The sequence below is a fragment of the Sinocyclocheilus grahami genome, unplaced genomic scaffold (assembly GCF_001515645.1).
Source record: "Sinocyclocheilus grahami isolate Dianchi unplaced genomic scaffold, SAMN03320097.WGS_v1.1 scaffold99.1, whole genome shotgun sequence".
Classification (NCBI taxonomy): Eukaryota; Metazoa; Chordata; class Actinopteri; order Cypriniformes; family Cyprinidae; genus Sinocyclocheilus; species Sinocyclocheilus grahami.
This window is the reverse complement of record NW_015505278.1, coordinates 4,643-26,925: the sequence shown is the minus strand read 5'-3', so window position 1 is coordinate 26,925 and position 22,283 is coordinate 4,643. Positions and strand designations below refer to the sequence as shown.

At 39.4% G+C, this 22,283-nt stretch overlaps 2 protein-coding genes and 1 pseudogene across 2 annotated transcripts in view; all 3 read right to left on the bottom strand.

Moving 5' to 3' along the window:
* The window catches only part of LOC107588194 (fragile X mental retardation syndrome-related protein 1-like), a 28,002-nt gene extending 18,831 nt beyond the window's left edge, over positions 1-9,171 (bottom strand). The window contains exon 1 of the mRNA XM_016276222.1: positions 8,584-9,171. Within this exon, the coding sequence (XP_016131708.1) occupies positions 8,584-8,634 (51 nt within the window). The 5' untranslated portion in view covers positions 8,635-9,171. The remainder of the gene's footprint in view (positions 1-8,583) is intronic.
* Positions 9,172-15,622: 6,451 nt separating this feature from the next.
* On the bottom strand, positions 15,623-19,324 carry LOC107588125 (probable G-protein coupled receptor 132). The gene is made up of 4 exons (XM_016276135.1): positions 19,173-19,324; positions 18,909-19,032; positions 17,562-18,144; positions 15,623-16,358 (listed from the first exon to the last, which is right to left on the bottom strand). Exons 2-4 carry the CDS (start codon positions 18,967-18,969, stop codon positions 15,950-15,952), a joined length of 1,053 nt encoding a protein of 350 aa, XP_016131621.1. The 5' UTR covers positions 18,970-19,032; positions 19,173-19,324; the 3' UTR covers positions 15,623-15,949.
* A 1,297-nt stretch (positions 19,325-20,621) lies between these two features.
* LOC107588213 (UDP-glucuronosyltransferase 2A1-like) lies at positions 20,622-22,209 on the bottom strand (annotated as a pseudogene).
* Positions 22,210-22,283: the final 74 nt, after the last annotated feature.

Below are 22,283 nucleotides of genomic sequence, written 5' to 3'. Positions count from 1 at the left end.
AGAGAGACTAAACCGGCAAGAATTCATCTTTTACATAACATTACAGTGAGGGGTCATGGAAGGGAAAATTAAAGAGTGTAAAGGATAAAACCCAGAGAGGAGTGGTAGTAATAGTATTGGTGGGGGTTGTAGAGTGTTGGGTGTCAGCAACGAGATCACCTGTTCCTCTCCCACCTGCTTTGGTCCCTCAGAGTTTTACAGCTTGAAACAGCCGTCACTGTAACATTAGTGCAAAATAGTACATCCCTAAATAAAAAAAACCTGAACTTATAACATAATATGCCCATCAGTACATAAGAATGTTTCATACGGTTTGTTCTTAAAAAAAAAAAAAAAACCCTGCAGAGTTGGATGAAACATGTGAAATGTATTTGTTGCTCTTTATGACACACATTTGTGTGACTTTGCAGCTGGAGCTGGATAATGCTGGAGGTAGTGCTGGGCGGTATGACCAAAAATTTCTATCACCGTATTTTTCTAAATTATACCAGTTTCATTGTACATGACGGTATTTTTTTTTTCATGCATGACCAGGTGTTAACGATATTTTCTGCAGTATATTGACTTAGAATGCCCTATTTTACTGTCATGATGAGTGAATATTGTCAAAAAATACCACACTAAATAGTGACTAAACACGACCCCTTTTAATAAATGTTAACCAAGAGTCACTCATTTATAATCGCAGCATCGTCTGATAAAATCAACTTGCATCTACACTAAAGAGCGGCTATGCGGTTGTTTTGGCTATATTAACGTTACTTTTTTGTCTCATGCAGCGCACTGCCTGCTTCTGAGTAACAAACTAAAAAAAACAACAAACAAAAAGTGCATGTGATATTAACAGACGAACTACGCTTATATTTATAATTCCAAACAATCAGTGACCGACAGGAGCTAGGAAATGCTGTTTTGTACTAATTTATTGATGAGTCGGCTGCCAACTGAATGCGCTGCTTCTCTGCCGCTCACTGCACAGAACAGACGCCGAGAGAGGTGACACTTCTTCGGGAAAGTCAGACCTTGCGTTCGCAGGACAGCACTGGCGAAATCTTCCAACTGAACCATAGCTAAGGTTTATCCAAAAAAGTCACTAGGTTTGTCAGTATGAATATTCTATGGAAAAAAGCCGCTAAAAGGGTCTGAAAGCTACTAAATCTAGTGCTAAAGTCACGCTCGTGTGTGTGAGACGTGGGAGCTGATGGCAGGGGGCGGTGGATATTAGTGGCATTTTGTGGCGGTCAATGTGGATATTGTGGATGAGATCATATTCTATTAGTTCTACAGCTTCAGTTTCGGAACTTTCACGCTTAGTAACAAATACAGCTGTTCCCTCACCACAGTGCAACAGTGAAAAGGGACCCCTTTCAAACAGTGTCCCGTTCCGAACATTGTTTAAGCGACATACACCGGTATTGCGGTATTTTAAAAATTCATATCATAACAAAAATAAACACCGGTATTCGGTATGAACCGGTATACCGCCCAGCACTAGCTGGAGGGTTAAAGGGTTAGTTCACCCAAAAATGAAAATTAGCCTATAAATTACTCACCCTCAAGTCATTCTAGGTGTATATGACTTTCTTCGTAACAGACGAATCCAGTCGGAGTTATATTAAAAGTTGTCTTTGATTTTTCAAGCTGTTAAATGCCACTCAGCAGGTGTTGCATGCATCAGTCCAAAAGAAGTTAAATAAAGAACGCCCATCCATAAAAATAAAAAAAAAGTGTCTCACACGGCCCCGGGGGATGAACAAAGGCCTCCTGTAGCAAATCAATGTGTTTTTGTAAGAAAAATATCCATATTCAAAACATAATAATCACTTTAATGTAGGGCTGTGCAATTAATCGAAATTCAGTTTCAATTTCGGCCTCCAACGATTATGAAAATACAGTAATCGAGATAAAACGATTATTGCGCCCCATTCCACCCCCTTTCCAGTGGTGCGCTTTTGTTCCTCCATAATCAGTAAATCATATAACGAGACTTTTGCAAAACGGGACGTGCTTGATTTAAGCTGATTAGATTGATTTATGTTTTTGAAAGCGTGAAAAAACTTGCACTTCCTCGGGAAGATTACGGTGTATGCGCTCAGAGACGGAACACAACACGGACATGTAAAGTCATCTTTTAGCACCTAGACGGTCAAATACACACAAAAATGTGTCAAAATTCGGTGCTTGGTGATTATTCATGTAAACCCTCGTCGGTTATGTAATAAATGAATGTAAAGAGTTAGGAATGAAAATACTTGTGTAACAATAAATTGGATCCGTGCAGCACTTAAAGGGGTCATAGGATGCCCATTTTCCACTAGTGCTGTGTTCAAAATATCGATACGACGATGTATCGTCACAGAGATTTGACGATACGAGTATCGATACAGCTGGCCCAGTATCGATATAGTGGCACGTGTGCAGCAGTGGACCGCGCTTAATTTGTTAATTTTTACAACGTTTAAAATTGAGAAGAAAAGTGCGAAGTTTCTAAAAAAGAATGACTAGAGCATATATAGACTACAACAAGGTTTAATCTGGCCGCAGAGGAACACAACTGGGTTGCCTGATATAAAGAGATGTAATCCCCAAAACAGAGCTTTACACTTGCGCAATACGGAAATATCTGCTAAGTGTGCTACGCTCTCTCTCCACTGTGGATAAACGCGCTTGCTTTCTGAAAACACCGCTTAGCTTGCAGTTTAGCGATCTCCACTTCAATATTATATTCTCAGAAAACTGTAATTCATCGAGTGTTCATTTATGAGAGCGAGAGAGAGAGAGAGAGGCTGTGTATGTATGAATTACCACCGTTTTGCCGCGTTTCTCTATTAACAGTGAAGCTGTGGCTTTAATTCCTTTAGAAACAATGATGTTACCAGCTCCTTGTTGAGAAAGATAATGTAGCTCATGAGAGATTAAGCTATTTAGTTGATAAAACTGCGGGGCAGCACTAAAAAGTTTGTTCCTGAATGTCTGAGTGCGCGTCAGTGCAGCCGCGTGATCTGTGTGTGTGACTGACTTAACGGTAAACTGCTTCTGTGACGTGCATGTTCGGCTAGAGTCGCTTTGAACTCGTGCATCTTCGGAAGCGGAGCTGCGCGGAAAGTTACAAAAAATGTCGTGCACACCGCCACTCGAAACGACGTCGCGCGCACTCAAAGCAAACTTCTGCCAACACCGCATATTTGTCATATTTGCCGCGCGCACCTAAGCGAACTTGCGGACGTCTAAAATCAGCCTTGGGCGTGTGTGCGTTAGATACAGTGAAGACAGTTTAGAACTCTTCTAATTTTTTTTTTTTTTATCATAGAGAGTGTGTTAATTTGTGCAATGATAACCTACCAGCAATGTCAATTATTTTTTTAATATATTAGAATGAGTACATTAAAATACAAATTTATTAGAACAAGAACATTATTATTTATGGGCTTAAAAACAAGATGCAAACAATCAGAATATTGTACCTGGTGGGGAGTGCACAATGTAAACATGAAACATATGCCATTACCTATATTGTGCTGTGGTACAGTTATGGAGGCCCTTCATAATGCAGAGGTCAGCTGCCTGCTCTGCCAATAGTTAGAAATTACACTATAGTAAGCAGTGTTTAATAAACAGCTGTTTTTCTAAATTCTGCTTTGGTGAAATTCAGTGCAGTCATATATCGTGATGTGTATCGTATCGTGGCCTCTGTATCGTGATATGTATCGTATCGTGACTTTGCTGGTGATACACAGTCCTATTTTCCACAAGTTGATATGATTCTTTAGGGTCTTAATGAAAAGTCTGTAACATAGTTTGGTTAAAACTTCTCAATGGTAGTGTTAGGGCTGTGACGGTGGCAGATTTTTACCACCAGTGGCACGTTGATGTATATAAAAAAATAAAAATAAAAAATAAATTTTAATTATATTAGTTGTGTCAAAATTTGCGCTTTAACGCAGGCGATTATGTTTTCAGTTTAACGCGTTAAAAATATTTAACGCAATTAACGCAGGGGCGGGGCTAGGATTGGCCACCCCACTCACAACTGCTGATTCGGTCACTTTTTCTCTTGACAAGAAGTGCATTTATTCAGTCCCAGAACGACTGATAACGGGAGACGTTTCAGACGCGCACTCCTCTTCACTTCAGTGCCAGGCGCGAGTGACGCATATTTTATACGAGTCACATTTAAGAACATGTCTCTGAAATGGTTTTCAAAACTGTCCTGGAGCAGCCCAGCACTGTCTCACTCATCTAACACACCCGATTTAACTCGTCAGCTAATTTTTATTTGAGCACTTCAGTCAGTGAATACACGCAGCCTGCAAAACACTAAAATAAATAATCAAAGAAATAATACAGTTAAACAAGAAAGTAGCCTAAATAAGAAAGTTAAATACTCCCTGTCTACAGGACGCGAGCAGCGTGGTGCGACAAAATACTATAAAACTCATTATAATCAGTGATGCTACACTGGATACGGCATGACACGACAAATCCCCGACAGTAAACTGCCTTGTTCCATTTATGAGGTACTGACACAGAGTTCAAATGTCATGTGTATACACTAGACAGACTCAACCTGTTGCGACGTGGCGGTGTTGCGTCCGGTGTAGACACGGTTCACTGTTCCACTACTGTTATTACACTTGTATACAAAACTTCGTATTATGCTTGTTATAGAGTGTGTGACATCACGTGCACTACCACCAGTGGCAGTAGACAACCGTGGTGGCAAATTTTTTACTCAGTCAAAAACAGCTCTTTTCAGATCAAGCCGTTTTTGAAGAGTTTTCCTTTAAATGTTAATGAGCTCTGCTGACCCCGCCCCTCTCTTCCGAGCTGCACTCAGAGAGACGGTTTACTTTAGCTGCATTCATCGTGAAACTTGCTAATTAGCACATTATTAGGAAAGGCGATTTGCAAAGATTCATTACAAAACATTATACTCACTTCTTCTGTAGATGAGGCTGGATCAAGAATGATTCGCGAGAACATAGACGGATTTATGTAGATTGTAGGATTGTGACGGTGAGGAAATTTTCCCACCGGTTAATCGACGTGTGACAACACCGGTAATACCGGTATCACCGTGGGGGCGGGGCATTCCCTCTTTTCCTAGCTTTCCTTCGCTTTTAAATAGCTTGTAAAAGCGGTGTGTGCATTTTACTTTCACTTTGAATAGCGGCAATTCGGCGTAAAGCAATTGTTTGTTTTTAGTTCGTTTTAATTTTCCCTCTTTTCCTCGCTTTCTGTCGCTTGTAAATAGCTTAAAAGCGCCGTGATCATTTTACTTTCACTTTTGAATTAGCGGCAGTTCGGCATCATTTGCTTGAATGCAACAACCAAATACAACGTCAAACTCACTTTAGTCTATATATAAAACTGAAACATAGAACTTTTATTAACAAAACAAATACATGCTATAGGGCAGGCTATGCCTAATATAAAATAACAAATAACTTACATAAAGATTAAATAGGTATACAAAACTGAAAATAGGCCAAGTAAACATGTATAATATATAAACAAATAAATAAGAAACATAGAACGTTTATTAGCAAAACGAGTAAGAAAGCTTGGAGGCAAGGCATACACCTTGATGTCAAATAAAATAAATAAATTACACAAAGTTTAAATAAAGTAAAAATCAGCAAATAATGTGGAACCAATTAAATAAGAAACAAAAGTAAAAAAAAACTTCCAAAATCACCTTAGATAAACGGCAAAAGTCAACAGGCTTTTCAAAATCAAAAATATTGCCAAACAGGTGCTTTTGCATCTCGTTTCGAAACTAAATCATCCGCCATCGTCTTGTCTGTCTCACCCCACTCTTCTTGTCAGTCAGCTCTCCTCACTGGAGAAATTAAATCTGATCTGTGATGCGACTGTCATTCGGCACACTACATTGAGCAGCCACGTTCAGTTTTTAATTGTAGTGTCTGTTCTTTTACTGAACTAAATGATTTTTATTTCTATAAAAAATCAAAACAACGGTGGGTGTCGCTGCCGCGGTGGGCAAGTGACGTAACCGGTGTTGCGGCTTAACACCGGTATCACCATAAACACCATCTATCACGGCAAGCCTAGTAGATTGGGGGCGCATTCCCTTAGGAAACAATGTAATCCACTGCGAGTTCAGCGGCTCAGATGTCGGGAGTAAATGACGACTGCTATGTTCATTATTACATCCAACAACAGAATACCTCAATCGCTTAGGAAGGAGTCATTCTTGTCTACATCTGCTTCAGTGGTGAAACAATGGCAGACTGATGGCAGCTCACTCAGGGCGGGTCTAAGGTAAGACGCCAGTCCAGTCTGTGCTGAAACGCTACTGTCAAACAAACTATCGTGGGAGGGGCCTGTCTGTGTGACGTCACACTGACAGGCATCTGAGATCGGCTCGATTTGAGAAAGTGGAAAACATTTAACCAGATTACAAAAAAAACACTGGGTGGATTTTTCATCATTACAGGGGGGTTGTGTACACACACTGCCAACACACATTTCAGTTCAAACAACTTGTAAAAGTGCATGTAGCATCCTATGACCCCTTTAAAGTGACAGCGGGCTATATTCCTGCTGCCGACTGTGTGCTTAATATTAATCAAACAACAAAAGACACATTCCAAATCTCTCACTGCTCTTGACTGAAGGACTTTTTTAGCTTTAATAAGAAACAAAGGAAGTTTAATTCTTACAGTGAAGGCTGTTGTTTTATTTTACATGAGGTTATTTCTCTAGTAGGCCATTAATTGAATACTTTAGACTTGCATTAAAAAAAACTTACAGCACAGTTGGTTTCATTTGTAAATGTTTTATTCTATTGTATTCTTTTGCTTTTTTTATTACTGGCATTGTATTCCTTTGCTTTTTTATCACAGTTTACTTTTTATTAAATATTTTTAACTAATATTAACTAATATTAGTTACTCTGGTATTCTGCTGTGGTATTGAGATTGTGACATTTCACTGGTCTCTATAATGTAGATGTCATAGCAACCTTATTTACAGAAAATATATATTTGATATACATCACTATCTTTAAATAAATCTTTCATTTAAAGTTTTGGTCATATGGCCCACTAATAATCGTGTTTTCTTATCAGGCCGATACCGATAACAGAAAAATTGAGCCGATATGGGCCGCTACCGATATGGTGGCCGATATATCGTGCATCCCTAATTACAATATTGACCAAAATAATCGTGATTATGATTTGTCTTAATCGAGCAGCCCTACAGCTTGCGCCAACAGTTGTACACGGACAATTTTTTATATAACTCCGACTGGATTCGTCTGAAAGAAGAAATTCATATACACTAGGGCTGCACGATAAATCGCATTCGATATTTAACGCGCATCTTATCAGTAAAGCCGGTTCTGTAATCAGCATTAAATCTCTATCACGTGCGTGCTTTCACATTGAGCAGCATTAACTACAAAGAGCCGTTGTTCACTGACGAGCTGCGCAAAACCACGTTCATATTCGCGCGATTTTTTGCGCAGCTTGTCAGTGAACAACGGCTCTTTGTAGTTAATGCTGCTCAATGTGAAAGCACGCACGTGATGGAGATTTACCGCTGATTACAGAACCGGCTTTGACAAGATGCACATTAAATATCGCATGCGATTTATCGTGCAGCCCTAATATACACTTAGGATGACTTGAGGGTGAGTAATTTATGGGCTAATTTTAATTTTTGGGTGAACTAACCCTTTAAACTACAACATCCAAAAGCCATGTGGTTGATCCGTCACCTGGTACTGATCTCAATCTGAACAAATTCACCTTCATAGGCAACAGCGGTTCAGAAACGAGTGTTTGCTCGAAACAGCCCATTTAGTTGATGCAACACTCTCTTCACAAACACCATCACATTTTCTCATCATAAAAGCCGGACTGAGTGGTTTCCCACAGTCTAACCTGAACTCAAGCTGACCAAACAAAGAGGACAGGCTTGTGAACACAACCAATGGCACCAGATTTCACATATGCACATAAAACACACAACATAAGCCTGACACTTTGATAAACTCAAAAACAAGCTCACAACCTTAGTCTCCAATGGGTAGTTCACATGAAAATGATTGAGTCATTAAGGAAGAATGACAATGTCAGACACCATTGACTTTCACTGTCTGAAAAGGATGCAATAAAAAAAGTAAATAACACTGTCAGTCCCCAACAACTCCTTTTGTGGAAGTAAGAATTTGGAACGATGATGATGATAAATGCCAAATTTCATTTTTAGCCTAACTATTCCTTCAAGCACTTATGCACTAATGTCCCATTATGTGTCTCAAAACACCCATGTGATGCTCAGAAATGCTGCCTAGGTAGAGCAGCTCACTAGATTTTGAGATAACGTTACAGAATTCGGTGCTTGTACTGTTTACTAGCAAAGAAATAAATAAAACTCTCTCCAAACAGGCCGATGACTACCCAGCAGGTCCAAAACAACAGAGCGCCCGTACGTCTCGGGCCTCTTTGAAAGTGATACACATCACTGCATCAAACCTCAGCTGTCCTGATTCGTTCGTGCACTAACGTTAGACCGTTATGGTTTAATATTGTTTTTTTTAAATGAAGTTACCTTGTAGAAGGCCCCGTTAGAGCCGCGCACCTCCACCGCCAACCCGTCCATGTTCGTCGGCGTGTCCCCACGACTGTGCCTCTCTTTAGGCGTTCCGACAGCGTGCGAGTCCGGTACCACCCCCAGCTTCACGGGCCTCTCGCCGTTCTCCGGCCGCTTGTGTGTGTCCAGTGTTTCGGGTGGGAGAGGGGGCAAAGGTGACGGGGGGAGCACAGGAGCCACAGGGAAGGGTTCAGCTCCGACACCCTTTCCAGCGGGACAAGTTAATAGCTCAATGATGGCTGCCTAGAGCGCGAGAGAAGCTCGCACGAGTGCCGTTTGTGGCAAATCTGAAGCTGGAATGATGCGGTCTGATGAGGGTGGATGAAAACGAGGTGTTAGCACAACAGCTAGCGCAGCCGCTAATCAACGAACACCTTCTATCACTTGAACTCACGGTTCTTGTATTTGTCGGGGTGTTTTTCGTGGGAATCCTCTCTACTATGTCTGAGAACGCTGTTGATTAGGACGTTTGTTCTTTAATAAGACGGTAACGCTGCGCTACTTCAACCTTCCCCTCCAGCACACGCCGTTAGTCAGAGTGGAGCAGCAAGACTGTGAATGACCCCGAAATCCCCGCCCATCTTAGCTTTCGTGGTTGTGATTGGTCTATTGCGCTGCCACTCACACACAGCTGCGCGCTGTGATTGGCGGAACTGTCGGGGGCCGGTCGACGCGGACCCAGTGTTTACGGCTCCTGGTTCGCCGGGATTTTTCTGTTAGCGCCAGTGTAGTTGCTATATTTGGGTGGCTCTGTTTTTTGACGAGACCCACCGATTCACAAAAACTCATGTCATGTAAAGAAAGACGACAGTTTCAAAACGCTCTTTCTTTCTCTATACTGATATACCTTAGAGAAAAATGATAAAGGAACATGAGGCGTAATATTTATCTTACGCAGAGTTTTGGAACAGATGCTTTGGGGCCTTTCATAATACCAAACACACTGTGCAACCGCATGAATCATGAAATGGACTAAATTTGAAACACACTGGTTTCACTTTTGAAGGCTTTAGTGCTTAATGCACAACCGATTGATTTTGTACGACAATTTTTTTAATCTTTAAAATATCCTGTTTTTCTTTTTGAATCAGTCTCGAGTTCTAAACTAACGTACACAAAACTGTTGCTTTTTATAACCCTTACAAGTCTCTGTTTGAAGTACCTTATGGCAACATTCGAATACCTTGGAATATGTAATCAAACACCATGGAATAATCACTGATATAATCCCACAATACTTTTGTGTAATAGATGTTGGATCCTGAAATCTCACAGCTTCATGACTGGTGCTCAAATTTAGTTTTATAATAGCACATGCTATGACATTTTCTCTGGACTGATATCTGATATAAAATGAAACAAATGTACCATTAAGGTTACCTAAGCACACGCACACACACAAAATATATATCTACAGGATATTGGGATGCTTAACAACAGTTGTGGAAGGTGCTACCAGATGTTGGCTGATTTGATGTCACTTACTGATGAGTGAGAAATGACACACCAAACAGTTTGACCAAATGAGAGGGTGAGGAACTCAGGAGGGGGTTAAAGGCATGAGACAGCTGAAGACAGCAGACGTTGAAGGACATGTGTCAAACATCAGAGGATGTGAGGCCGTCTGAACAGATCCAAGCAACTGCATTTGTGAAGGGTTTCATATAAAGTGAATTTGGATGTTACTGTTTTATCAGAGAAATTTGTCACATGATCCTTCAGAAATCAGTCGAATATGTTGATTTGGTGCTCAAGAAATATTCCTTATTAATGTTGAAAACATTTAGAAAAGGAAATGAATAGGCTATTTTTATTTAACACTATTGCATTAAATGGATCAAAAGTGACAGTAAAGACATTTATAAATGTTAGAAAAGATTTCTATTTTAAATAAATTCTGTTCTTTTGCACTGAATTTATTTTAAATTATAAGATTTCACAATATTCCTGTTTTACATTATTTTTGATCAAATAAATGCACAGTTTTAAGCATAAGATACTTCATATCAATTTTCAAAAATAAATAAATAACTAAAAATAAAAATCATTTTAAAAATCCCAAATCATTAGTCAAGCAAAGAGGGTTTATACACCGAGGTTGGTGACAGAATTGTCCCACTGAGGTAGATTTATCATTTTGCATGACGCTACAGTCAGTCTGCAACAGGTGCAAGGAAAACAGTCAGACCTAAGCTGTGATGGCCGGTCAAAAAAACAAAAAAATAAAAACAACAACACAAAACCCTCTGTAGTAAACACACTCATATATGTAGTGACATTTTACCACTAACAGAGGGTAATGTAGCGCCACAATGTCCATATGTCTGTTTCCACAAGGTTTTGGGTGGTGAAGGTAGTAGATCATATTTTCTCTAAAAAGAGACACTTAATTCTCACAGCATACATAACTGCAAGACCACTTGACCGTACCGACAACCGCTGCGTTAACAATTCAGCTCTTTAATTCATAGATGCACCCAATACTGCCACTCTGTGGATAAAAGATGCAATTCAATTTGATTCCTCTTCAGGTTAAGATATTTTCTCTAGGCAGATTGTATTGGGTGCATCTATGAATTAAAGAGCTGAATTGTTAACGCAGCGGTTGTCGGTACGGTCAAGTGGTCTTGCAGTTATGTAGAGCTGTGAGAATTAAGTGTCTCTTTCATTATATATTTTAGTGCATGCTTTACAGTTGCTCGGTGTTATTATACTTATTTGTTAACATTTTTGTTTTAGTGCTCATTCAAATGCAGACATTGATTTGGAAATCTGTCATCTTTCCTTATGTTCCACATACAGGGTCTGAGCCAATCATTTGGGCTGTAAATGGCATGAGACTAATCATTCTGGAGGCACAGACAAGTAACGTAATTCTCGGATTGTTAGATAGCAACATGCAGGCCCGGATTGGCTAATCAGGAGCACCGGGAGGATTCCCGGTGGGCCGGTCTGTTTTTTGGCCGCGAGGGCCGGTGTTGTCATGCCACTGGGTTGAACTGTTCCTAGGCTGCCTGCACTCATAGCAGCCTCACTCTTTTTATTTATTTTCACGCAGGCCATATTATTATTTTCACCAGATCACATCAGTAACAAATTCTCAATTGATAACTAAAATAGATAACTAATCATTCTTTTTGCGCAAATCGTTGTTTTATTTGTGAACATAGGCGTTTGAGGAAGGCTTTAAGACCAAGCGGAATTCTCTGCCGGCTGCTCCCGCTTCACAGCTAACTGCACCCTTTACCGTCCGCTTTTTTTATTTTACAAAATCAGTTTGGGCGAATGCAAACAACTTGTTGATCATGAGCCCAACATCCAGCACGGCAGCAAAACATTTAATCTACCTGAGGGAAGACGTCTTTCATTGTAAGCTAATGCTGTTAAATAGAGAGGGAAAAAATAAAATAAAATAAAATAAATAGCCTACTTCTTGCGTAGGCTATTCTTAAACTTGGACCTCATTACTGAAGTAAAAATCCAAGCACCAGAAGTGGCCCACACTCTCTTAAGTTTTCTTTAATTGAAAAATATGCGTTTTCATTCATTCAAAGGCTATAGTTGCAATAATATTTTAGATCAAAACTTTAAGTGCCATTGTTTAAAAAAAAATGCTTGATTGACTGACATTTCATTGACCTTCAGTTGTTAGATTTTCAAATGTCATGCCATTTGTAATGTCACAGTATTTTCACCTCCTCAATTACACGTGTGAAGTCACAATTCAGGCCGATTACATTTTTTATATGACATTTAAATTTATTTTTCGAATAACTGTACATAAATAGGTTAAGCAAAACAGTTGTGATTTTTTTCTGAGAACTTTTGAACTGCAGGCAGACTTAGGCCTACATTATGGTACAGTACAAATATTTGGAACGTCCCTTATTCTGTCCCTTATTTTCTTAAAGAATAAACACCTTATTTTCTACAAGAATAAACACTATTGTCCCAATTGTCCTTTATTTTCCATTTCTTATGTTAATTGGCAATGATGACGTAATTATCTTGACTCCCCTGACAGCAGAACCTTGCTCAAAAAAAGAAGAAGTAATTGTTGGAGATAGGCGAGCAAAAAATAATAGATAAAAAATGTATAATAGAAAGCCCAAATGCGGCACTGAAAGGCCAGTAAAAACAAAACAAAAACAACAACAAAGTGGGCTGGTCTGGCATGAAACTCCAGGGCTGAAAATGAGTCCCACTCCGGCCCTGGCAACATGGGAACACACATAGTCTCAAGCCTTTTAATATGTGCATTTCACATTTTTAACAGCCCTTTTAGAATCAGGAACTGCAAACATTTACTTCACTATATATGCACTTATGCACCTAATGTGAGCTTTCATTTTCAGTGACAAATGAACCAGAAGCTGTATAAGCCACTATTTTTTACTAAAGATTTCACTCTTACAACAAACGGTTAAAAAAATTAGAAAAAAATAAAATAAAATAATGCAGCACATTACTGTTTATCAGTGTTTATTGTTGCATACTCATACTGTGTAGTTTCACATTGTATTTTAAAAAGAGTAGGCGGTATATAATACTGCATAGTAAGCAGTACTTTATTCTATTCTGAACATAGCCATTTTCTTGCGAAGATGAACATATTGATATACATTTCAGCTCTCTAGTGTAAAGGCACCCAAAGCAAGCACATGCAGTCTCACTCTAGTTTCTTTCATTTTAGCAGTGCAGAATCTGATCTGACAGCACATGTTCTGGCCTGCCTTTGCTTATGTCCTCCAGTAGGTGTCAGACCTGATTTGGAAATCCTTAAAACAATTCAGAAGAGTTTGACCTTTGCTCTGGTTTCTGACTTGCTGTGATCCAGGATCTTTGGTTTTTAAGCAGCTTTTTCTATAATCCTGAACCAGTTCTATATGCTTATTTCTCACTTTTATCACAATCTTGTGTTTCTGTTAAAACAACAGGGTATAGCAGATTTTACAGGTGTTGGACACAGAACTGCCATTAAAACATTTGGGGTCAGTCATTTTTTTTTTTTTTAAAGCAAGAATTTAATACTTTTTTATTAATCCAGGAGACATGAAACAGATAAAAATTTTGGAAGCCACTTTTTACCACGGAGTAAAAAAATTAAAAAGTAATTTCAACTTTGTCACAATTCTGACTTTTTTCAGATTTCACAAACGAAAAAAGTCAGAAATGCAAGATAAAACTCTGCTTTACCTTATCATAATTCTGAGTTTATATCTCGCAATTCTGATTTTTTTCTCTCAGAATTCTGAGTTTATATCTTGCATCCCTGTTTTGTTTTCGGCCACGGAATTAAAAATAAAAAAGGTAATTGCAACTTTTAATCTCACAATTCTGATTTTTGTTCTTGCAAATGTAAATTTATATCTCACAATTCAGACTTTTTTCCTTAGAATTTCTCTCGCAGTTCTGAGAAAAAAGTCTGAATTGTGAGATGTAAACTCAGAACTGGGAGAAAAAAAAAAGAATTGTGAGATAAAAAAAAATTGCAATTACCTTTTTTATCCCATGGTGGAAACAAGCTTCCAAAGTAAAGACATTTACATTGTTACAAAAGATTTATGTTTCAAATAAATGCTGTTCTTGTTAACTTTATATTCATCAAAGAATCCTGAAAACAAACTATCACCGTTTCCACAAAAATATCAAGCAGCACAACAGTTTGACTTTGATAATAATAAGAAATGTTTCTTGAGCAGCAAATCAGCATATTAAAATGATTTCTGAAGGATCACGTTGTCACGATACTGCGGAGCAAGGAGACGCAGGAGTAAACTCAAAGTAAACAGTCTTTAATTAACAACCAAAGGGAAAACAAACTGAAACAGTGCATGACGTAAGACATGAACAACGAAACCAGAAACAGAACACTTTAAATACACAACTGAACGAGGGGATAACGAGGCACACCTGAGACAAATGAAACCGGAACGGGAAGAACCAAATACGGGCATGAACCCAGGTCTGACATTACCTCCCCCTCCCACGCGCCTCATAACTTCCAACAGGGAGGGGGGGGTGGGCGCTCTGGAGGCCTCTAGGGACAGGCTTACACAGGATGGACAGCCTCCAGGGTGGTACCCGTTCCAGGACCCATGTCAGATCAAGCAGTTCAGGGAGCCATGGCGGAGCAGGGAACTCAGGGGGCCATGGCAGAGCAGGCAGACTAGGGAGCCATGGCGGAGCAGGCAGCTCGGGGGGCCATAGCGGAGCAGACAGTTGCCATGGTGGAGCAGACAGTTCAGGGGGCCATGGCGGAGCAGACAGTTCAGGGAGCCCCCTGAACTGTCTACTCCACCATGGGCTCCTGAATTGGAGCCAACAGTCCTTTTCTCTGCATTCTCCTCTTTTGAGCAGAGGTGAAGGAGACAGCTGCTGTCAGCTGAGGGCTTGGGAGTGAACTGGCCAGTGGGCTTGACAATGGAACGGCTGGCGGGCTTGAGAGTGCAGCGGCTGGTGACCTTGACTTCCGAGCGGCCGGCTGGGCTGGTTCTGAATCGGGGCCGGACACTCTCCAGACACTGGAGGATCCCTTCCCTCCAGCTCAGTCCAGTGGTGTCTGGGAGGTTGACGGGGCGATGGTAGTTGGCCCCGATCCAGAACAGAGAATTTAGCGTTGCATCATCTAATGCCATCATAACGGCGATGACAAATGAAACACACTAGGAGCAGGAACAGGAAGAAACAAATATAGGCACAATGAGACACGAGGGAGAAACTAGGGCATGGAGAGCTAAACAACAACAAAACATGAACCCAGGTCTGACACACGTGACACTGAAGACTGGAGTAATGACAAACTCAGCTTTACCATCACAGGAAGAAATTACATTTTAAAATGTATTAAAATAGACAACACTTATTTTAAATTGTAATATTATTTTACACTATTATTGTTTTACTATATTTTTGATCGAATAAATGCAGCCTTGGTGAGCATAAGAGACTTCTTTAAAAAACATTAAAAAACGACCCCAAACTTTTGAATGGTAGTGTAATTATACCTGACTTCAGTACAGACATAATAATAATAAAGTATTTTAAGCAATACAGAGAATGCATTAGAATCTCCTCAGGCTGTATGGGAGTCTAAGCATTTGACTGAAGATGCTGAAGGTGTAGCTCTGACACGTGTGATCCAGTGATCAAGTGCCACTGCCTCATAACAGCCGTATCTTAATGACATCACTGTCGTTGTCACAGTGGCGACAGGTAATTTGTCAAATCTCAGCCTGATAAGCCATTTTCACATCATGTGTAAAAAACTTTCAGCACATGCCTTACAAAGACTCCGACACTGATTAGCATCTGTATGAGACCGCTAAACATCTGCTCTGTGGTCAAGATGACTTTTGGGAAAAGACGGTACTCGTGGTCCCTGGTGCACCCTATGACCCCGGCAAGGGCAGAGAAGAGATCTGCGAAGCTCTTGGCGAGCATCGTTGCAAAGAAAGATGTAGAAAAGAGGGTCTAGAAGGGTGTTGAGACTGGTGAGCCCATAGCAGATTCGATAGTAAAGGTAAAGAGAAACTTCCACCAAACACTGGTCTTTTTCACTTTCCGTGAGAAGCAGGGTAAAAAATCTGTAGCCGACCACCAGATGATAGGGACCAAAAATGACAATGAAGATGACAGTGATGACAACCAGGGTTGCGACAATCCTGCGGCGTTCGTGATCTGTGACAGATGGGGAGTTCCTCAGAGTCAGCCCGATTCGGCCAGAGGTGTACCTGAATGTGAATAAGAGGAACGAAAGGCCAAAAGGTTATGAATGATATAGTTATGATTGTGTTTACAGTAACATTCCTTTAAAGAAACAGACGTTGTATCTGTGTTTGTCATCTGTGCAATGGCATTTTGATGGCATGCTAATTCATTCCTAGGCCTGTGTGCTGAGACAACATGTTTCAAACGTGCCTATAAATACGGGTTGGTAAAAGCCTTTTGTAAGGTAAACAGTGCAGGATTCAATGACAAACAAGAGAGTCTGCAATAATAAATATTTTAAAAATCTAGTTTAAATCACACGTGCCAAGTTCTTAGAAATGTACTCACACTCTTAGTATTCATGTTGGTTTCATAGGGTTTTAAAAACCTTTTATACCTTTTATATTTAAGAAAAAATAAAACCACATATACAAATATATAACAAATACATAAGTAAAAAGTAAAAGCATATTCTTGACCCCCTGAATTCATAACATGTTAATTTCTTATTTTCAAAGGAAAAGCAAGGCAAATTTATTTATATAGTTCATTTCATACACAATGGTAAAAGGTTCAAAGTGTTTTATACAAAAAACATTAAAGATAATCATAAAATAGTCATAACAGGTGATTAAGAAATAAAATTAACAATGGAAAAGTAAAAAAAAAAGATTCTCATAAAAAATGTCAAAGGTGAAATTTTTTTTCTAGAAATATCATGAATTATTCATATATATACATCACTGCATTTTTAAGTAATCATGCCACATGATATTTTACAACCTGAACTAACTCTATCTTGTCATAAAATGGTTAAATTATCTTATTTTAAAAGATGTATTGGTCTTGACACACAGGGTCAGCAGAGGCCCTCTCAGTGATATCATTTTTCCATTTTCCCCTGCATATTGGTTGCGCCACACTGATTTGGCTGATCATTAATTTAATTTTTTAAATATTAATATTATTAATACATTTTTAAGAAATAATAAAAAAGAAACTATGTGATCTAGGGAATTTCATTCCTTTAATGGTGATATATTTTTTGCATTATGACATGAGTACAGTTTTATCACCCTGACATTGACCTTATGAACCCCCTAAAAGCCTAAATTAATTTTATTCAGAAATTAAAAACTTGCTCATAAATGATTAGATTTGGACTAAAAACAACATTATTTTATTGACCCAGGTACAGTCACATAATGAAAATGCATTTCACTTACCCTAGTATAGAGCAGGGCATCAGAAACCCTAAAGCAACTGTGGCGATTTTAAAGTAAGCATATCTGGTGCTCACAGGGTACTGCTCCAGACACAGCTCTCTCTGGGGCTCGAACACAGATGGGTAGAGGCCAGTCAGGCAGAACAGAAATATCAAAGTCCACACTACCATACCAGAAAATGCTGCCACTTGCACTTTCCGTACACCACGGCTGCTGAGAGGGTACACGATTGCTAGACAGCGATCCAGGGCGATGAGGCAAAGAAAAATGACACTGGCATAGAGGTTAACGTAAAAAACGTAGCCCACTAGCTGGCAGGTCACAGACCCGTAAGGCCAGTGGTGGTCTCCCTGCAGATATAGGATCCACAGTGGCAAGGTGAGTAGCTGGAGAAGATCTGAAAGCAGTAAGTTTAGGATATAGACCAGCTGGCAGCTGCCTCCACCAGACCGACCTAGCTGGTACAGTCCCCAGAGGGAGAGCAGGTTAGCTGGGAGTCCAATAGAGAAGGCAAGGCTGTAGATGTAGGTCAGACCTACTCTGTCATTTGCCAGAGGGATTTGACAGCTACCATTGGTCAGGTCTGTGGAAAATTAGAAAATCTTTTTTTTAAAAGAATTTTAAGAGTATACATTTTTTTTTCTTTATAACATTTATGTTATCAATGTTAAAAACAGTTGTTCTGCATAATCATTTTGGGAAACTGTGGTACTTTTTCCCCCAGAATTCTTTTTTTGAACTTTCTATTCATCAAAGAATTCTTGGGAAAAAAGTACCACAGTTTCCCAAAATGATTAAGCAGAACAACTGTTTTTAACATTGATAACATAAATATTATAAAGAAAAAAGAAATGTTATAAAGAAAGATGAGAAATGTTTCTTGAGCACTAAATCAGCATATTAAAATGATTTCTGAAGGATCATGTGACACTGAATTCTGGAGTAATGGCTGCTGAAAATTCAGCTTTGCCATCACATAAATAAATTACACACTAAAATATCTAAACATATAAAACAGGTATTTTAAATTGTTATAATATTTAATATATAAGTTATATTAATTTGAGTTTTTACTATATTTTTATTAAAATAAATGCAATAAAAGATGTTTTATTTAAAAAAAAAATCTTACAACACCAGTCTTTTGAACAGCAGTGTATACTTTTGAATGTTGTAATGTTTAAATTAACTTTAAATGATTGATTTTAGTGTTTAATTTTTTATATTTTTAATTCATTCAGACAAAACAGTACAACATTTTAATATAAACCATAACATGAAAAACTATTTTAATATTGTACATCTTTAGTTGTTTTAAATATATGATGCAGAGGAATAGTAACTTACTCAGAAGCATGGTTTTATGGTTATGACTTGTCCATGACATTTGAATCTTCAAAATTTTCATTACAGATGTTGAAACAGACCAGTTCTCAGATTCTCCAGTCACCTCTTACAATGGTTAAGCAACCTGAGCAGAACACAGAAATGTCACACAATACTGTTCCACTATAAAATTGATGTCTGTCATTAGACACAACAATGAACAGACAACAAATGGTTTGTTCTAGAACCTAGGTTTATATTCATAAAAAATATAAATATTCCCACCTCTGTCTGGTCTGGAGAGCGTCATCTGCATGTCCAGCTCCACTACATGTGCATAAACCTGTGCATGCATTAGAGTGGAAAGTTCTGCCGTGTCCAACCATGGGTTTGTCTGGCTTTTTGATCATTTCCCCCAGCAGGAAACCACTTCTACTGCTTTTGAGCAGCAACATCCTGAAGCCTTTCTCCTTCAGAACAAAAACACCCTCCTGCCGGCTGGCTATTATGAGGCAAAGATATGAGAGAGTCCAGGCTGTTCTTTCAGACGGAAGGGTCACTGAGAGACAAGCTGTAACACCCTTATAGTCGTTTCCATGTTCCCTGTGAGACCCCTCTACCCCGCGCCCCTTTGCTCTGGCTTACTGGCCTGCTCTGGAACACTGTTTTGAATGGTGTATCTAAACAATGTAAAAGCAAAGTTCCATAACAATAGAAGTTTTAAATGCCATTGAACATTTATGAACAAAGTAATCCTACGGAAATTTTGGTTTTGTGATGCACACCTTGTATGCTTAAATTAAATGTATTAAAATATTATATTAATATATTAATTATATAAAATATAATTATATGATTAAAATATATACATTTTTAAACATGCTTGTTTGTGAAGTGTGCTAGGAATGCTGCTGATTCCAAACAATGGAGACTTTTATTCTACAGATGTGAACATGTGGTAAATGAATGAAATCAGGAAAGAATTCATGACCTGAGATAAGAAAGACCAGGAAGTGGATTAGAACTGAAACAAGCAAAGAAGTTGCCAATTGAACCTTTAATGATGATTTAAAACACATTCACACTGGGAGAGGCTGACATGGAAATACATGTTGTTTGATTCTTTACAGGCACTAGATTATGTTGATTAAAGAACATATTAAATGTTGAGGATTTGGTGAATACACCACAAAAAGAACAGCATAAAGTTTGTAAGAATTTGATGCACAAAAAAGTACAAAGATGGCTACAGTTAATTATTCAATTTATATTAGTTTGAGTAGTCATAACCAAAACTGTAAAATATAAAGATAATCCTAAAGTATTGTTTAACGATATTCTGGCATTGCATTTACAAGTTACTCGTGGCCAGATCAGGATTTTGTGTCTTGTTTTTGCAAACACTGGTTCTTATAGTAACAAACAAACTCAGGTTCACCATGCATGAGACTTCCCATTTACATGCTACATTTACGCATTGGCAGACACTTTTATACAAAGCAAATGACATTGCATTCAAAGGTATCCATTTGATCGGTGCATGCTTTCACTGGGAATCAAACCCATGACCTTGATGTTGCTAGCACTATGCTACAGGAATGACTTTAGCAGTACATGTTTTGGAACAGAGTTGGACAGGCAAAAAAACAACAACAACAAAAAAAAAACCTGATATTTGTCTGCTGCATTTAATTCAGTGTTTCATCAGCTTTTCAAAAAGTACATATCAAATGTTCATTCCACCTTCCTCTTTTTGATTGACTTCCTGCAACACAAAAGCTTGCAGACATATGCTAAAGTCAAAAGAGCAATCACAGTGAACGTCAGTAGAAAGGCCAACACATCTATGTTGTGGTAAGAGTACCAAGGCAAGTTATTTCCCTCTGAGTGAAGGTGAGCTGCTCCTTTGTGTCTAATAACGTACTCAATCCAAAAAAAGTGGCGCTATCGAGAGGAGACAAGGGCCGATCGTGATGCAGCTCTGACAGTTTGCGGATGCTGCTCCGGTACAGTGGGTTCTCAAGGACGTCTTTGAGGGCTTCGAGGAATTCTTGCGAGGTGAGAGTTGCAACTTTAAGCACTCGAGCCGCACCTCGAACCTGCAGTTGCAGAACATTGTCAAACTGGTCAAAGAGGAGTGGCAAAGCTAAGACGGGGACTCCATGGTAAATAGCTTCATAGATACCATTGGTTCCCCCGTGAGATACAAACACACAAGTTTTTGGATGGCCCAGGAGATCATTCTGTGGAAACCACTCTAGAAGTAAAGTGTTCTTTCCCAGGGTAGAAGGTCGTTCCCCGTGGTACCTCCACAAGACTTTCTGAGGGATCTCAGCAAAGGCTGTAGCAATGGCCTCTGTGATTGCTGTAGGAAGAGCACTGACTACTGCTCCCAAGGACATGATGACTACTCCATGCTTCCCAGAGCTCTGCATAAACTCTTCCAGCTCCGTAGGAAGTGCTTGAGCCGGCTGACATTGAAAGCCACCCATGTAGACCACGTTAAGCATGGTGGGCCATGGAAACTCAAAAACAAAGTCCATTCTCATCAACCAAATGTCAGCAGATTGTTGCATTGTCAGAAGATTAGTACCGGGTGGGAAGTGACGCTCAAGCAGCTCTCTGTAAACGGGCACGATGATGTATCGCTCCTGAAGGAGGCTGAACAGATACCGTAGAAAATTTTCCATCCGCTGTAGGAAGTTCATTTAGTCATGGAGCAATGAATTGTATATTGGGACGTGGGATGGAGATGAGGGTGCAATTTGCATGTGAGCATCCCCTGCATTTATCCAACGTACATTGTAAACCATGGGAAGGTTGAGGAATTGGCTAACAGGACACTAGCTGGGAACGCAGGATCTGTTAGCAGCAGGTCAAACTTAGCTTCTCGCAAGCGTTCGACAAGCGCTGCATCGTCAAAAATGGCAGAAACCATTCGGAGCGCTCCGTTGTGAAATACCTTTAGTATGTTGGCGATATCTTTCTGCTGTTCCAAGAAACGAAAAAAAGACGACATCCTTTGTAGTGCCAGCGACCTCTCTATCAACATCTTGAAGTAGTCAGGGCCAACATCTTCAGTCTCCACTGAGTTGACCGTGATGGTGCTGTAGAGGGAAGAATTCTCTTTGATATACCAACTTTTAGACGAACGCACCACAGTAAGGCTATGACTGTAGCTGTGGAGTTTTCTCAAAATGACTTTCATGTTCAGCCAGTGGCTGCCGTCCTCAGGCCACACCAGGATATTTCCACCATGACAGCAGCAGGTCACAAAGAGTAGACAAGTCAGAGAAGATAATTGTTTGGACCTCATACTCATCCTTCAGAAAGCTGAAAAAACACAAAGAGAGAAGAGAAAGTACAAGATGTTTACAATATTGCAGCCAGAGCATT

Coding starts and splice junctions, on each gene's coding strand:
- LOC107588125 (XM_016276135.1), bottom strand. CDS start 18,969: ATGAAAATTTTGAAGATTCAAATGTCATGGACAAGTCATAACCATAAA. Junction 18,145..18,908: donor CCATAAAACCATGCTTCTGA/GTAAGTTACTAT, acceptor AATTTTCCACAG/ACCTGACCAATGGTAGCTGT. Junction 16,359..17,561: donor ATGCCCTGCTCTATACTAGG/GTAAGTGAAATG, acceptor ATTCACATTCAG/GTACACCTCTGGCCGAATCG.